Here is a 17,727-nt window from a genome sequence, read left to right as displayed (position 1 = left end):
GCTATATTAGTGTGCTGCTTTTGGCTGGGGTAGAGTTTGTTTTCTCCACAGTAGCCAGTATAGGTCTATGTTTTGGATCTGTGCTGGAAACACAAACGTGTTGATAACACAGAGACGTTTTAGTTTCTGGTGAGCAGAGCTTGCACAGAGCCAGCGCCTTTCCTGCTCCTCACCCCACCCCTGAGGAGGCTGGGGGTGCACAAGAAGCTGGGAGAGGACACAGGCAGGCCAGCTGATCCCAACTGAGCCAAGGGATGTCCCAGACCCTGTGGTGCCATGCTCGGTGTATAAAGCTGGGGAAGAAGGAGGAAGGGGGCGGGATGTTCAGAGCGATGTTTGTTTTCCCAAATAACCATTACTTATGATGGAGCCCTGCTGTCTTGGAGATGGCTGAACACCTGCCTGCCCATGGGAAGCGGTGAATGGATTCCTTGTTTTCCTTTCCTTTGCTTGCATGCTCAGCTTTTGCATTACCTATTAAACTGGCTTTATCCCAACCTGTGAGGCTTCTGGCTTTCAGCTGTGATGCTCTGCCCCATCCCTCTGTGGGGCGAGTGAGTGGCTGTGGGGCTGAGTTGGCAGCTGGGGTTAAACCACAAGAAGCAGTACAAGGCTGCTGTTGTGTGTCGAAGAGAATGCATCTTTTCTCTCCACTGCCCAGCTTTTTGAGGCTATCCTGCTCCATGGAGCAACAGCAGCTCACCACGATGCAGGAAGGGGTGGGGTGCCATAGGGATGCCCTTCTGAGAATGGTAGATGCAGCTACAGCACCTGGTGGCTGACTTAGCTGGATTCACAGGGCTTTAGTAGCCTCCAGCCACATTGCAACTGAGTCCCAAAGGTAAACTTTTTATCAGGTATGTCCCACATACTTCATTTAAAAAGATCCTTGCACAAGCCTGCCCAGGTTTTGACTTTTCAAGCTTTGACTGAAGAAATATATTAAAACTTCAAACATGCAGGTTCCTCACCGCAAAATAGCTGCAAAACATGAATTTTATCTGCTTCGCTTCAGCCCGACGTGGCCCTATTCCAGCCCTAAACCACACCTTGCAGAATTGGTAAAAATCCATAAACAAAGTATGAAACTAGAAGTGTATGAAGAACAAAAGCAGAGTGGGAAGCAAAATATACATGGTAATGAATAAAAATACCACGAAGAGCATCTGTGTGGCAGGAGAGGAGCAGGGACCTGCTCTGGGACAGCGGTGCGAGGCAGGGCTCTGGCAGGCGGCCTTTGTGCTGGGCAGCGGCAGCCCTGTGGGAGGAGGCTTGTGTGGCACAGGTGGCTTGGGTGTCTCTGTGGGTTGTACAGCCAGTGCCACGCTGTGTGCAGCTGTGGAGGGGTTTCCAGCCAGGAGAGGTGCCGGGGCTATCAGGGGCCGGTAGCTGCGTTATTATCGGGCCTTATCTGCACTGTGCCCGCTGCTGCCTGAGGGGACGGGTGCGCCTGAGGGCTCTGCTGTGTTCAGGCTGCCAGAGCTGCTTCCTCCCCTGTGCTTCTGCATGGCTTTCTGTCAAGGAAAACAGGTGCACACGCTGCTTGTCCTGCAGGTCCTGCAGCCCACAGGCACCGCCCCGCTCTTGGGAAGGCCTGAGTGAAAGGCGGCCAGCCCAGGCCGGGAGGCAGGAGCTGCAGTGCTCCTGTGCCACGGGGGCTTCTGACCTGCTCAGCAAAGCACCTTGGGCCTGGGAGTGCTGGAGCAACGGCGGTATCACAACAGCATGCCTTTGGTAGAACAGGATTACATTTTTCTGCGGAGTAATAAAATATAACTGGGCTTGAAGTTAGGGTTGCCTTTGGAAAAGTAGTTTGTTCTGGCTTTGTAATGTCCTACTGAAATTAAATGACAACAAGAGAAGTAATAATCGTGTAAGGAATAGATACACTCCAAATTTAAGAAAGAGACAAGACCTAAAACTAATTCATGAGTCCCTTCACGAAAAATCAGTGCTTCCTGTTCTTCACTCTAAGCTTTTTCTGTTCTTGTTAATTTGTGTGCCACTGCAGACCTTCTCTTTAGGACAAGCTAGAGTTGATTTGAATGAGCCTGCTGGCTCTGAGTTCCTGCTAGCTGTAGGGAAATTGCAATTCCTGCTGAGCTGTGAATTTTTACTTCTGGTTTGAGTAAATTAATGAAACTTTCCATACTGTTTCCCTCTTAACATACTGCAGAAAGGTTTTGCTTCGAGGGAGTGATACTGATGAGCTAAAAGATAGGAAACTGTATCTGCTGCAGTGGGGATCCAGCAAATCTTTAATGATGAGAATTTTGTGAAGTTTATGGAATACCTGAGGAAAAAAATACAGGATATTTACCAAGAAGTTACTAACACACTAACTTCAGGGCAAACAGTGACTGCAGGCTCCCTGAGCTTCAGATGGGGTCCACTTGCATACCTGAATACTGGCACCTCTTCTCAGAACAGGGAAGGCTTGCCAGTCTGGCTCTTACTATTCTTAACAGACTGCACAACCAGGGCAGATAGCTCTTACAGGTCTCACTTAGGAGGGTGACTTATATGGTAAGGGCAAAGACACCATTTACCCTGAAACTAGCATCTAATAGCTCATGAAACGAGACAAACCGTTCTTCCCAAAAAACAGGCTAGAACCAAGCTGACCTCATTATGAACAGACACTTCAGTATTTTTTGTATTTTATTAAATTAAAACCACACAAAATATAACTGCACACAAGAACACACATCTGATATTCCAATGTCGTACCTCACAAAAAAACTCTCTTGCTGTAACTCGTCCCTTTTATTAGTAGAAATCCAATATGCAAACAGTTCTTTAACCATAAAGACTTTAACTAATCAAAACAAGCTGCATTCCCCTTCCTAGGAATACATCATACCACGCACAGACACACACAAGGTTCACAGGCAAGTTCTGCAGCCCTGAAGTAGACAAAACTTTCACAGCAAACTTGCCTATGTTTGCAGGATAAGTAAATTTCTATTACTTTCACCGTTTGTCATTTACAAGCAAACTTATTTAATATTTTTAAATACTTAAAACAAATTTCACTTTAACAAGTATTTACAAAATCTTTACTAAAGATCAACATCCTGCATAAAGGTGACCTCAGGGATATATAGTTGCTACCATGCTACAGTTTGCACAGAAGGGGTAAAAAGGCCATTGCTAGTTTTGGAAGGCTTAAACCTTTTATTGATATAGCATAAGGACATCAACCTATGGAAGGCAGAAGAGGTCATAATTTCAGTGCAATTACCCATTCATGACTTCTTTTAAGTACATCAAGAGGATGAGTCCAAAAGACTTGGGTTTTGATTTATTGACTGTTTAGTTCTCTAAGAACTGATTTCATGGAAAGTTTTCAGGCCATCGCATCCGTCTTCTACTGGTGATACGAAGAAGTTGCATAGGGACCTTCCTCATCCTCCTCATCTCTAAAAAGAAAATAATCATGATCATCAGGTCAGGAACACACCATGTCTCAGCAGTAAAACTGCAATGAAAATGCAAGTGACCAGTTTTCCTAATGGATCAAACTAGGCAATGCCAGCCTTGCCTAACAGGAACACTTGGAGTATAATACTGTAATTACACATCTCTGGAGTTCCTGAGATGTTGAGAACATCTGAAATGTTGAAAATGCTGAAAGCAAGTAAAGCTGTGTAAGTTCAACAACATCAGAATGTATTTAAAGAACTATTTTTGATCAAATCAAAGAAAAACTTAAAGGATGGGCATACTGCAGTTCCTGTACTGTTGCTTCTAATTTCTTCTTTTAAAAAAGTAAAGCTGAGTTAGAGGTTTGTTTCAGCATTTTGAATGGCAGGGGGGGACAGGCAGACCAAATGAAGCAAGAGCAGTCCATCACAGCTGTTGGTGGATCTGTGTCTTGATGCTGCAAGGATACTCCTGATGTATATTTCCCTTGCACCAATCACCTTTGATCAAGGCTGATCACTTGGATTTTCTTAGGAAAAAGCAATTGCTCCCAAGTGCTGTTGTTAATGCAATAACTGGATAAAGCAAAGTGATGTTGCTTTTAAAACATCCTCAGGAAAATCAGTCTGCCTGCTGCAATATTGCCTTTCAAAGGAACAGGGGTTATGTAAACCTATTGCAGTGCAGTATCCAGTACTAAATCAAGGATTCCAAGTTCCCCCAAGGTCATTGCTTTGTACTACCGTAGCTTCAAAGTTTTCTTCTTCAGAGTCCAGCCTTAAAGCTGCTGCCAAGTTCAGTGTTTTGGTAAGAACAGAAGGACTTTACAGTTACTACACTGTGAAAGGATTACTTTAAATACTGTATGTACCTTCATACAAAGGTACAGTTATTCAAAGAGTCTAATAATGGTATAAGGTAAAAATTAAGTATTTCAGTATCAAAACCATGAAGACTTTTCCCTAATAAACATGATTATCTATCTATCTATCTATCTATCTATCTATCTATCTATCTATCTATCTATCTACCTATCTATCCATCTTCCCCCAAAGCAGAATTGAAGAACCCTACAAACCAACCAAACAGTGGAGTAATTTGTACTTGTCTTCCCAGCAAAATTATCATCTTAAGACAAAGGTATAGTATTTCTTTTGCCTTGAAATAATCTTGCCAAAAAAAGAAAGAAACCTCAAAAAATCAAGTTTACTTTGTTTTGCTTAGTTTTTTTTTTTAATTTCCCCTTTTAGGAGAATAAAATGTGGCAGAGATACAGCAAGGAGACCTTCCTTCTCATCTGCCAGAATCAGATTTTCAGTCATTCTTCTTGAAAGCCGTAATACAGGAATAACATCCATCCTGACATGGCAACAGCCAAACACTGGACTGAAATGAGTTGATTATGGGTGAATATAGACAACTGAAGAGCTGAAATAATGATGTTATATTGGCAGGTCTTCAGCCATCCAAGGAACAAAGCCATTGTCTGGGCTGCTTGTCCCCAGCTCCCCGTGCAGTGTGCACTTGGATCTGGGTGGCAGCTGTCAGCACAGGGCAGGAGGCCAGCACTGGGGCTATGGCCAGCCTTGAGGGGCTTCTCCACAGGGCAGCGACGTCAGAACCATAAAGCAGCTTGTTATGCTGGAACTGAAGCAAGGCAGTGACCTAATGTGCAAAGTACATTCCTGACCAAGGCCTGGAACTGCTCAGCAAGAACAGCTTCTGCTCTTCTGTCCCAGGCTGCAGTGCCACCCTCTGTGACGTCTGCAACACTGCCCCAACCCAGGGTAACGACCAGGAAATAATACCAATGTAGATCTTAGAACCACACATAGCAAGTACAATTCTGATGGCTTAAAAACAAGCTGAGCTCTGTATGAAATAAAATTATACAGTAGTAGCCCTAGTCCATGGCCAACAAGCACCAGCATGGCAGTGTGTGTATGTTTACTGACCAAACAATTCACTTCACTTTTAAGATGCTTAAAATAGAAAAGTGGAAAGGCATTGCAACATTTTCCCTCAGGGGATGGAAAAGGAACAGCACAGCATTACAACACTCTGTAGTGCTGTCTCTTCCCGTTTGCTGTCCCCACTCTGCCCAGTGGCTTACAGGAACTGAAAGTCTCCTGCAAGCTATGGTGTGCACCAGGCCACAAATAACCACTTCTGTAAGAGCAAGGACACCTGACTGTGAGCAAGTACACTCAAATGCTTGGGTGCTTCTAGAATCCACAATCAAACAAGGCAGCAATCTGAGTTGTTAGTTTTGGGATGTCTGAAAGGATTCTCCACAGCCAGCCTCCTCTATTGAGGCATCTCTTTTCTCAGCTGATAGCCAATGAGGACAAAAAATTACTGGGCAAATTACCTAATTAGTTATCAGTTCTGAAGGCTTCAAGACCATACTCTTTCCTAGGTTCAGATGAAGGCAAGTGAGCAGATGACAATATGAGGTTCTGTTCCTGTGCTGACACCAGTCATATTGGCTTGTATCACCATCAGTGATTGAAAGGCTCTATTCGGTTACAAGGTTTTCAAAATTAGATGCTAAAAGGCGAATGCAGAAAGATGTGACCTGTTCCAGAAGCACAGTATATGGCCTAGGTATATCTTAAGGGCTCTATAAAGAGCTTGCATTAGACATCTGGTGTTCAACTATCTCATATTCAACTATCTGATACAAAAAGCATCACTAAAGTTATTTTCAGTTTTGGCATAACACCATTTTGGGGCAGGTGAAGCACTACCATATCTTCTCAAATTATCACAATTGCTTTTATTTTATGTGTGGATAAAACTAATACTGAGTATTCTTCCCTAATATGCAAACACATGGGTTAATAACATATGCTACAGACAACTATATTAATCTTTCTGCATTTCTTTTGGCCTACTATAAAAACATTGCTCAAAACAAAAAGGTCTTACTGCCTTGAGCGCATCTTGGGTGAATATGCATGATTAATGATTCATTAAGGCATGATTTCTTGCTCAATGAAACTCTAGTGAAAGTATCATTACATGTAGATCTAGCTATGTGCTTATATAAACTCTAACAGTGAAAGGCAGCTGGCACAGAGTGGATCACATTCTATAACCTTTAATGCTCATCTGCTTGCACAGCTAGTATAGTTTAATATTTAGTCTAAATATGCAACTATGTGCTCCCCAATTTTTCTAGCTAAACTTTATTCCTTTAAGAGCACTTAAGGGAGTGACTCCAAGAGCTCTGATTAAACAATATAATTCACTCTAAGCTGCCTTTGTGGCACAGGGCATTTTCTGACTATGAAACTGCCATGTGTGGTTTAATCCAGATCAGGGCAGCATGTGTGCACATGCATCCTTGGCAACTTAAAGGAGGCTATAAAGAGCAATTTACTAGATGTGGTTCTCACCATCTGTCAAATCAGGCTCATGGTATGGTGAGAAGTTATGGCTCTTTAAGTTTATGAACGGATAGCCTGCTTCTGGTTGCAGTTTTGTGAGTTCCAAGGTCCCTTTTGGTGCAGTGGATTAACTCCAGGTGCTCCTTTGTTACTCCCAAGCAGGCACGGAAGTACTCAGCAGCGTTGGCACATCACATTCTAAACAGCCTTTGACAAGGCAACCTGAACACAGGCCAGAGCAGCTGGAAACAGCACTCTCATTTCATAAATGGTTTTCACTCTAAGAATAGAAAACTTGCATATTCATGAGGCTGGTCTATTATCATGGCTGTCCAACTTCCAAAGGCTTCCTGCTTCAAGCAAGGGACACGAAAGGTCTGGGTGGGAAGGAGAACAGGTGCCTTCTGGGGAGCTGCTGGAGCACAGTAAGGAATGTTGCCACCTTCCAGTCTGGACCCAGACATACCATTGATAGTACACAGCTGAAAAGTACCTCTGAGGGTTTTGGCAATGGTCTCTCTCTACTCCTGTTTTCTGCAGAGTAAACATTGACTTTGGTTCTTTGCCCCTTCCTGCCAGACTGTAAAGGGGTCTGTCCTTTCCAACTCTGTTGAAGTGGACAAGTCAAGGATGGCTTTTGTGAGCCATGGCTGAAAGCCAAGGGCAGTGATGCAGAAGGGAACATTATGAAGGCTATCAGATGCACAGGAAGCTATTTCTCTTCAAAAGCTTTAGGTAACTCCTGCTCAGCAGACTGACTGCAGCTCTGTACTTCATGCTTCCTGTAGCATCCTGACCAATAAAGCTCTGTTGTATTCATAATTAACAGAATTACCTGCTAAATCTGAACAGGAGCTGGGAAAGTATCTCATCCTCCTGTACATTATTTCTTGGGAGGAAACTTGGTACCAGGTCCTCATTTCCCAATTTGTAACTGAAGCAGTAGAGGAAATGGCTATTAGTGGCAGCAGTGTACTATTTGTGCAGTGTCACTTCTGCTGTATTGGCTCTGCTCAAGGTGCAGCAAGGTCTAAGTGAACTTCCTTCTGTAAATTAGCACGTTATTTTGTTGAAGAGGTGTTAAAATAATTGCCTTCCTCTGGCAGGGACTGTGGTTTCCTGTTATGCAGTTTAACTGCTGGGTCAACATCTACTCTAATGTGTGTTAGGTACATACACGTTACGATCTGAAAGTCAGCAGCAGCACATTTTGATAGATGCCCTACATTGCCTCAAATACAACAGTGGAAGTGGATGAGTGGATGAGCTTGCACAGAGAAGGTTCTGAGTTCCAACAGCCATTTTTCCTTTCATGCAATCAATGCAAAAGAAAGTAACTGACAAGTGTGTTAACAAGATGTGAAAGCATTTAAGCCTTCCCTGAGACTTTAAACCAGTGCCCTGGCAATGGAGAGCTGTATGTGGAGATATTTCTCCAAAAGAGGTTTGTCCAATTGCTAAATTCAATATAGTGCTGTCCATCAAACTTTTGTCTGCTGAACAAAGTTTTAGTTGCTGAAATAATCCCTTAATTTAAACAAATCAAGGGACTCTCTACTCAATAAATTTGGTCCTGAAAGGTTACTTTCTGCTTAGCATGAAAAGTATGTTGCCTGCCCTCAAAATCAGAGTATGTGAAGTGAACCAAGACGGTAGAAGAAGTTTTGCATTGAACAAATTTGCGGAAGCAAAGCATATATCTGCAGGTGTAACTTCTCTCCAGTAAGAGAAGCAGTACCAGTCCCCTGCAGTCATACCTTTCACTGTTGTGAGAAAGGCCACCTCAGCATCCCCCAACTGAGGTGATTTCTGCAGGGAATAAACAGGCAGAGAGCCAGCCCAAGAGACTGACTGTGAACAAGCTGAGGAAGTCTGTCCCAAGGACATGGAAAACAAACACTGCTGAAGTTCACTCTTGCTCTGAGTCTTTCTGTGCTCTCCATGGGGTGCCTATGTATGTGAGGGGATGACTACTGTGGCACAGAGGCCAGAAAGTACTGCTTTAAGTAAATGTGTGGGAGCCCCTGGCTTTGGAAATACTGAAGAAAAGATGAAGTCTGCATAGGTGGATCCACAAAGGGGGGAACTGCATAGGGAAAGGAGATAGGAAAGCTTAACTGAAACTGCATCACAGAGAAAATTTACACAATGGGGCAATTTGGGACAAAAGAAAAATAGAATAATGCCTTGCTGTACACAATCAGCTTCCTCATAGGCCTTGGCTTAGCACTCTAGCAAAAACTATGCTTTTGCTTAAATATTTGCCTACTTACACAGCAAGACATCTCGGAGAATCCTGGCTGCCTGGCTCTTTTGAAATAGTATTCATATTCTCTAAACACAATATTGTGAGGCAGCCTTTCTAACTGCCATAGCAAGGCACCTGCTACTGCTGTGCTCTGAATGTATCTGATGCATGAGAATAGCAGGCACTTGCTGTTGACAAATTAAAGCTACAGATGCTGTCTGAGACCCCACAAAGAGGGGTCAGCTTAGACTAAAACAGCTTCAGGCTGAGATTAAGATGCTTAACACCAAAAGTGGCATTTACCTGACATTGTCATCTTTTAGTTTTCTGGCTGCTTGTTTGGATAACTTAATCTGCAAGTCCAGTCTCTGTAGGAAATCTTTGGCAGATAATTCTTCTGGTGCAGTGGGCTGATTGTCAGGCTCTTGAGGACTGGGGGAAGAACTACTTTCTTCCTGAACTGCCACTAGTCCTTCATCACAAGAAGGGGAGCTGTCAACAGTTTCGTTCTCAGGAGACTCCAGTGAATTAAGTCCATTGAACAGCAATGGTTTCTCTGATATAACAGGAATATTCAGGGTTTTCCGCAGAAATATACAGTCATTAGTGAACAGTTTATTTGCCCTCTTTATTTGTTCCATCTGAAAAAGATAGGAAAATATGAGTTATTATGTTTTGGCGAAGTATAAAGCACTAGATTTCTGAAGTAGTACACAACCTTTAGCTAAAAAAATGTATACTTTCTTTGCAGCAGCAATTATTTCAGAAAAGAATTTGTTTGCATTCAAAGTGATTTCAGAGTGCATGTTCTGTTTTAGCCTTGCTAACATCCCAGGTTTTATGTACACTTGACTCCACAATACTGCTTTCTCCAGTCTTGCACTACCTAAAGATGCTTTCCTTGAGCAGTCTTCCAGTCTCTGTGCAGGCTCACAGGAAGAGCCTGCCAAAGAACAAAACTTCAATCACAAAAGTACTGTTGGTTTGGATTCATACCAGAACAAGGCTCAGAACTGCTAGCAGCTCCTATAGGTGAACTCTCTGGTAAAAATCATGCAGAATCCAAACAAGGGGGATAAAGTTACCGTGAGGATTCAACCTGTTGATGCAGATGGCTAAGGTGGTGAAATGCTTAGATTTAATAATCCCATTTAAAAACTGCATAGCTAATATCCAGTGGCACAAGTAAGAGACAATCACTACTCTTCCAGCTCCTAAGGGCTGGAAACCATTTGCAGTAAGGCTCAAAGAAGATAAGGGTGCAAGTTCTCTCCCAAGCTGAGCACCATCTGAAGGGCAGAAAGGAAGCTCTACCTGACTTAGTCATGAGACTTCTAATGGCCCTAGTGTAAGTGTTGATTGTTAAAATCTCTAAAAGTTGTCTTGATGGGTATAATAAAATGTTTAAAATACTAGCTGGAGCTTTTCTGTAAAAATACAATACAGAAGCTGAAAACTGAGATCCTACTGCAGGAGAGTTGGAAGGTGATGCTTCAATAGCTGATAAATAATGCACTGCACTGCTATTCTCTCTCCTATTTCACTGTAACTCTACCTCTGGTTATTTCTTCCTAAAATACCAGCTCACAGCATTTGGAAGTCTGTATCTCTGCACTGAGCAATAATAAAAAGGAAAGTACTTGGTTCTAAAAAGAACATCCCTCAGCCCTGAGCAGGTTACTTCGTGTGTGCAATGTAACTCCTACAACTCAGTGTGACTCTGTACATTCAGAGGTGTATGGAGAGCAGGATTTAACAAGAGTTTTCTTTTTTTAGTGTTGGGAAGACTGAAGTAATGCCCGTTAGCTACAGATCTATCATAGTGGAAGAGCAAAAGCTTCAGCACATGCTTAATATTTTAACTGAAGCTGCACTAACACAAACTGGTGCTGAACTAATTAATCAAAACTGCTTCTACTGACAATGAAATATAGTCCTCATCCTTCTCCCCTCAAAAGGGATACAGCACTTGCACTGAACCATAAATTGGCAGAACCATAAATGTGAATTCCCAGTGCTAATTTACTCAAAAGGAAGATACAACAAATGCAAGTTGTAAAGATTAATAGACAGTATCCGGGGGAGGGGGTGAAGGGCAGAGGATGAGGCCAAACAAAGCACACTGATCCCTCTCCCCCAGCACAGCATTTTTATCTATCTTGAACTGTCTATGCCAAGTCATGCAAAGGCAGGCACTGGACAGGATGTCTCTGGCTACAAAGTAACTCCCAGTGAGGAAACCACAGGGGAAACTTCTAAAACCAGTAATACTGGAGGCAATGGCAGCCAAAGATAATTCTGATGTTTCCATTACAACTCTCACTTCCAGCCAAGAATACCTGGTGCAGGAAGCAAACAGAAGCACTTGTTAGAGGAAGTCAGTCCTTGTCATTGTGTGAACACACAAGAGTCTTCATTTTGCTAAAAGCAAACGTGTTTGCACACAGTCCTACCCTGGGCTGACACCCATTAAAAGAAACACAATGGCTGATTTTGCTGAACTTGTCATTGCTCTTAGGAGCATTTCATGTCAGTTTAACCTCTCTCAGCTGAAGTCTCTAATGATGCAGCTCTGGCTTCTTAAGCAGAACACTTATCAAATCAAATAACCAATAAGATGTTGGGGAAAAACCCCAATGTATATATTTTACATCATTAGCACAGCAAACGCTTATCAAACTCATATTCTAAACAAAGTTTATGGTTCATAACCTGTTTGTACAGGTTTGATTCACGGCTTCACTTGAGATGAAAGTTGTAAATTGCTTAGAAATGCCTTTTTTTCTAGAAAACTACTATTTTAGTGATCTCTTTGTATTTTTCACTAATTGCAGTGAGCAAACACACTTCTGAAGAACAGTAAAATAGCTAAAACATTTAGGCCAGAGACTTTGTCCATTATGGAAAGTGCAGCAAAAAACAAACAAAAAAAATCTAACATCCAATGAGCTGCTTTGCCCTCTTAGTGAGCAAAAGTCTACTTTAATGTGGACCAGTGTCATTAACCCTGCTGCCAACAAGAATCAGTCAAAAGTGGTGTAATCTTTCAAAAGAGAAGAGAAACAGACTTTCAACCCTTTCCACAATAAAAGCAGAATGCTGTTGAAGGTGATGGAAGGCTTTATTAGATCTTGCACACCAAGAGAAGCAAAAGACCCCAGTTAGAACCTAATAGTTTGGGACTACACTGTAGCTCTTCTAGAAAGAGCCCAACTGGAAGGTGCTGTTTGCAGCTGATGTCAAAGTGACACCGACCCTACCAGTGCCACGCTCATCAGCTGCTTGGCCCCGAGCAATTTTGTGTGTTGGGACTGCTGAAGCTGCATATCAGAATATGGGCCCCAAATAAGTGGGAATGAGGCAGGGTAGCTGAGTTCTGCTCTGTCTGGAATGGCAGTAGAAGTGCCTGCTGGTAGACTTTATTGGACTCTGCATGTCCTAAGCTGGCATAAACTTTCAGCATTTTTCACAGAAATAAACTTTCTTTTTCCGTAGAAAGTGACCAGAAAAGCAGCCACACTTTCCAATCAGCGGTGTGTGTGCCTCGCCTCTGGGCAGCAGGCAGATGACAACGGAAGAATGTTTAGCCCTGAAGCTACAGGAAGAAATTCCTTCTTCTTGTCACGGCCTGTGCGTCAAGCTCAAAATAATGCTTTTTTTACAGGGTAAGTTTAATCACACCGGTTTTCTTTTTTAACCTGAAGTGCGTGTCGCGGTGAGCAGCCGCACGGGTTCACCGGGCGGGAGCAGGCGGGTGTCCTCCCGCCAGGCCCCAGCGTGCTGACCCCTCCGCCAGGCCCTAACTTCTGCTGTCAGCTTTTTAAATACTGAAACTAAAACTAGCGCCGTACCCACACCGTTTTCTGCCCGCTGTGTTTAGGAAATGCTCTATGGGACAACTTGTTGCTGTCATCTCTCGGCTCTGGGCCCAACAACGGCCCCGCTGTCCGGGGAGCCGGGCCCTGCAGGCGCTGCCTGCCCACGGAAGCTGTGGCTCCCCCATCCCTGGAGGTGTCCGAGGCCAGGCTAGATGGAGCTCTGAGCACCCTGGTCTAGTGCACGGCGTCCCTGCCCACGGCAGGGGGTTTGGAACGGGATGATCTTTAAGGTCTCTTCCAACCCAGGCCATTCTCCGGCTCTAAGCGCCGCTCCCGGCCCCGCCGGCGGTGCTCCCTTACCGTGACGCCGTACTTGAGGGCGATGCCCTGCAGCGTGTCCCCGGCGCTCAGCCGGTGCTCCACGTAGCGCTCGGCCAGCGGCGCGGCCACGCTCGCCGTGCTGCCGTACGAGCGGGCCTTGGTGCGGGCGAGCCGCTGCGACAGCTCGGCCTCCGACTCGGGCCCGCCCGGCGGCTCCTGGCGCAGCGCCTCGGCCATGCTCCCGCCGCGCTCAGCGCCCGCGGCCCCGCGCCGCCGCCCCGGGCCCCGCTCCGGGCATCGCCCCGGCCCCGGCTCCGGCCCCGCGCCGCCCCCGGCGCGCCGGACACGGGCCCGGCCCCGGCGGAAGCCCCGGCTCGGCCCGGCAGCCCCGCCCGCGCGGAGAGGCCGCATGCGCGGGGAGCGCCCGCCCCGCCGGCGGCCGGCCGGGCCTGGGACGGGGCTGTGCGGTGGGACGGGGCTGTGCGGAGGGACGGGGCTGTGCGGTGCCCCGGGGCTGGGACGGGGCTGTGCGGTGGGACGGGGCTGTGCGGTGCCCCGGGGCTGGGACGGGGCTGTGCGGTGGGACGGGGCTGTGCGGTGCCCCGGGGCTGTGCGGTGCCCCGGGGCTGTGCGGTGGGACGGGGCTGTGCGGTGGGACGGGGCTGTGCGGTGCCCCGGGGCTGTGCGGTGGGACGGGGCTGTGCGGTGCCCCGGGGCTGTGCGGTGCCCCGGGCCGGCCGCAGCGCTGCCCGGTAACCGCTGCTGAGGGAGCCGGCCCAGAGCAGCGCCCTGGCCTCTGGGACTGCAGCCCGTTTGCCGGCTGGAGGCTCGGGAGTGCGGTCCGTCGAAGAGAGTGTAAAAAGGGGTGACTTCGGGCTTAAGTGCACAAATGTGGAAGTGTCATTATGCCAGATTTATTGAAACAGTAACACGTTGGGAGATTCATTCGAGGAAAATAACTTGTGTCTTAGAATCACAGAATCCCTAGACTGGTTTGGGTTGGAGAGGACCTCGAAGATCGTCTAGTTCCAACCTCTGCCGTGGGCAGGGACACTTTCCACTAGACCACGTTGATCAAAGCCCCATCCAACCTGGCCTTGAACACCTCCAGGGATGGAGCATCCAGAACTTACCTGAGAATCTGTTCCAATTCCTCACTACCCTTACAGTGAAAAAAATCTTCTCTAATATCGAATCTAAACCTTCTGTCTTAGAGCTTGAACCCATTCCCCAACCCATTCCCCATTGTCCTGTCACTCCATGCTCTTGCAGGTAGTCTTGCCCCATCTTCCCTGTAAGTTCCCTTCAGGTACTGGAATACCATGTTATATTAAAATTAATTGTAGTGACAGCATTCTAAGTGAGTACTTCTCACCAAGAAATCTGTCTATGGGCTTGGAAAACTGATCCATGATTGCTGGACTGGAGCTTTCTAACAAAAACTGTACGTCACATACAGATGGTGCACATGCGTACATCCTGTACAGACACGATACGTACCAAAATACCAAGAAGTGAACAGAGCAGCTTGCCTTAGGTGCCTGTGCTGGAGCAGGGCTGTTGGAAAAGATGCCCCTCAAAGGTCACTTCCAACCTCAACCGGCTGGGCTTCTGGGAAGTGTGTGTGTGTAACACCCATCTAGTGCATTTTTTTTTTCCTGGGAGGCCCTAAAAAGATAGATCTGATCTTAAACCAAAGCAAAAAAAGCATGCACATCATAACCTCAACATTCTTCAGCCCAGTATGTATTCACACAAGTATTTGCAAAAATTCATAATACCTACCTGTAGTTTTCAGATTATGTTCAGTGGTGATCATGGAGTCTCTTTAAGGAGTACAGTACAAAAATCAAGGTAGATCTCCCAAATATTGTTAATCTGGCCACAAGTTTCCAGATCTAAGTTAGGAAAATAGAAAAGTTGCCCTGCAAGATGTACAAATTGCTGATGAGGAATGACACATCAGCACCTCATCATCACATGAGAGTCCAGTGTGACAATCCTGAGCAGAGGAACTGGAGGCAGTACACAGACAGACCAAAGCAGTACAAGAGACTATAAATTGTTGGCAAGAAAAGGTTCAGTTTAATTTTTCTGCAGTCTATATACACAATATATTTGGGAAGTTGGAGGCTCCCCTAGGGATGCCCAATTGAGTTTATACCAGCTATAGAAAGTGAGCACCAGATTGTGACATCTCAGTGCTTTCAATTCTTTGTGAAACAATTTGATCTGCAGAGCTGCATCAGCACTTCAGCCATGACCCACCTAGAAAAAGAGCTGAACTGCAGGTCAGCATTTATTAAAAATGTCTACTGTGTGTGCACTGTGGAGCCATAGATCAGCTTCAGCCTCTTAAGGATGATTAATGGAAGTTACAAACATCTGGATGCCTGCCTAGAGCTGGAATTACTCAGACCAGTTACTTCAGCTGAAATGGCTTTTAGTAAAGGGGAGCTGCAGTTCAAGACAATGGAAATGTTTAATATTAGTGCTCCAATGAGCTGAACATGCAATATCAATTAGTTTGGAAATGTGCTTGACAGGTACACTAATATTAGACAGTATTATTCCCTCTAATGTTATCTTAAACTCTATTTGTATGGAAAATGTGTGCAATACACTTTAAATCAGCTGTCACGACTCTGAGAACAGCAGAAGCATCCCTTGCAGTAGCATAAAGATACCACAGATATTTTAATATTGAAAGCTTTATTTTAGTAATAAACCATTTCAAGGATAGATTAGTTTTTTTCTTCTGGACTTGCTGGACTGTCCTTTCTTTGTGTCATCAATTTGTGGAAATGTTTGTTTCTTATCTCAAAATCTGTATTATAGCCAGAGGAACATTTGAATCTGGCATGTTGCCAAGATACTTGATCTGATTATCTGACTGCCTTTTTTTCTACATGAAGTGAATAGCCTCTAAACCAAAAGTTAAGTTAGAAATTTGAGCAAGAGCTTCAATTAGGCAACCCATTTTTACCTGTATCTTTTAATTTGCATTCAAACCAAGTTACAGCAGAAACTAGAAGTGTCTTGCTAATGACACTTCATTTTTAAAAATCATGTTAGCAGTGAAAATGTGGTGTTTGGGCTAGTGAAATATCTTTGTGGGTTGGTCTTTGATCCTGTGAAAGCAAAGGGAGATATTAGCTTCCCCAGGGTGTGTGGGCCCTGAGAGCTGTTAGTTGTCAGCCCCCAGTGTGACCTCGGTGGGAGCTGGAGCTCACCTGCTCCACACCGTCCTGCTGCCCATGGCTGAGTCAGCCCTGTCGTGCAGACTGGCTCTGTGCTGGCACTGCTGGCTGTTGCTTACCCTGTGTCTGACTCCAGGTAAGGGCAGCTCCTCTGGCAGGCAGAAAGAGGGAAGGGTTTCCACTGCTTACCTGCTCCTCAAGGTGTGAGCATTCAGTGTCAGGACACCAAACTTGCCACATTAGGAAGAGTCCCTGCTGTAGCCTTGGGATTCTCAGTTCTCCAGTTCCCCCTCCTGATCTCTGAATTGGCAGCTTATTTATGTCCATGGGTATTTGCTGATGGGCAGGGACTGCATGGCAATTAATTTGAATTTATTGGTTTAGTGTCTGATCATGACCTTCTCTGTTCAGAGGGAGCCTCGTGGCACTACCAACTCCAGTTCCTTTCCCTCGTTCCATTCTGTCTTTGCTGTTTCCTTATTACTGCATCTGTGATCTCCTTCCCCGCAGCAGCTCCCAGTTTCAAGGAGCTGTACTTGTCCAAACCCACTTCTTGCTCCCTGAAGTCACATCTCTGAGGATTGGTCTTGGCACTCATCGGACTAACCTGGGACAGAGGAGTTCACTCTTCAGAGTCATTGTCGCAAGGGTGGCCGCAGACATTGTTACATCTGTTCCTCATTTCACCTTTGGGAGGTTATTGCTGCACCTAGAACAGCTAGAAACACACTTTTAGAGATGAAAGTTTTAATTTCAGAAAGCTCAGCCAAGATGAGTGGAGTGTCTTCCTGACCTAAGGCTCTACTTACAGCTGAGTCTGAAAAAGATGAAGTCCCTTTCAGCATTTTTTCCTCAGGGATGTGTTCAGACCTAGTTAATACTGGTTTTGTAGTCTTACATAAAATCTTTGGATGTGAATTGGTTAAGGCCAGTAAAGATATGTTTCAATATTTACTCATGCAGCAGTAGTTAATGGTAATTGTAGTGAATCATTAAGTCTAGGAACTCTTGCTGCCTCTTCTGTCTTTCTGAATTTCTGAGGATGAGGGTTTTCTTTTTAGCAATGCTTCATGATGAATCTTCTAAATAACCAACAGTATTTAAGTCTATGTTACTTCCACTTAGTATTGGATACCTAGCTGCCATTTTATCATTGAAAACCATTCATATCTAGATCAGTAACTGCACAATGATCTTGATTTATTTTAAATATTATATGGGTCAGCAGACTACAGTCAGCAATCTTCTAAAATAGAGATCAGTATCAACTCAGTCTAGTTAAGGTTGCCATATAATTTAATGGCAAAGTAAGCAGAGAAGAG

The 17,727-nt window shown here is 44.9% G+C and overlaps 1 protein-coding gene across 1 annotated transcript; it reads right to left on the bottom strand.

Annotated features, from left to right (window-relative positions):
• Nucleotides 1–2,648: 2,648 nt before the first annotated feature.
• On the bottom strand, nt 2,649–13,517 carry LYSMD2 (LysM domain containing 2). The gene is made up of 3 exons (XM_069025804.1): nt 13,245–13,517; nt 9,370–9,707; nt 2,649–3,422 (listed from the first exon to the last, which is right to left on the bottom strand). Exons 1-3 carry the CDS (start codon nt 13,440–13,442, stop codon nt 3,371–3,373), a joined length of 588 nt encoding a protein of 195 aa, XP_068881905.1. The 5' UTR covers nt 13,443–13,517; the 3' UTR covers nt 2,649–3,370.
• Between the last annotated feature and the right edge of the window lie 4,210 nt (nt 13,518–17,727).

This window comes from Aphelocoma coerulescens, chromosome 10 (assembly GCF_041296385.1).
Source record: "Aphelocoma coerulescens isolate FSJ_1873_10779 chromosome 10, UR_Acoe_1.0, whole genome shotgun sequence".
NCBI lineage: Eukaryota > Metazoa > Chordata > Aves > Passeriformes > Corvidae > Aphelocoma > Aphelocoma coerulescens.
This window is presented reverse-complemented; position numbering and strand designations above follow the sequence as displayed.

Bases quoted from the DNA above. Each gene is read 5' to 3' on its own strand.
- LYSMD2 (XM_069025804.1), bottom strand. From the start codon at position 13,442: ATGGCCGAGGCGCTGCGCCAGGAGCCGCCGGGCGGGCCCGAGTCGGAG. The intron at 9,708-13,244 runs GTAAGGGAGCAC...TATCTTTTTCAG, and splicing joins CCCTCAAGTACGGCGTCACG to ATGGAACAAATAAAGAGGGC. The intron at 3,423-9,369 runs GTAAATGCCACT...TTTTCTTTTTAG, and splicing joins CTAAAAGATGACAATGTCAG to AGATGAGGAGGATGAGGAAG.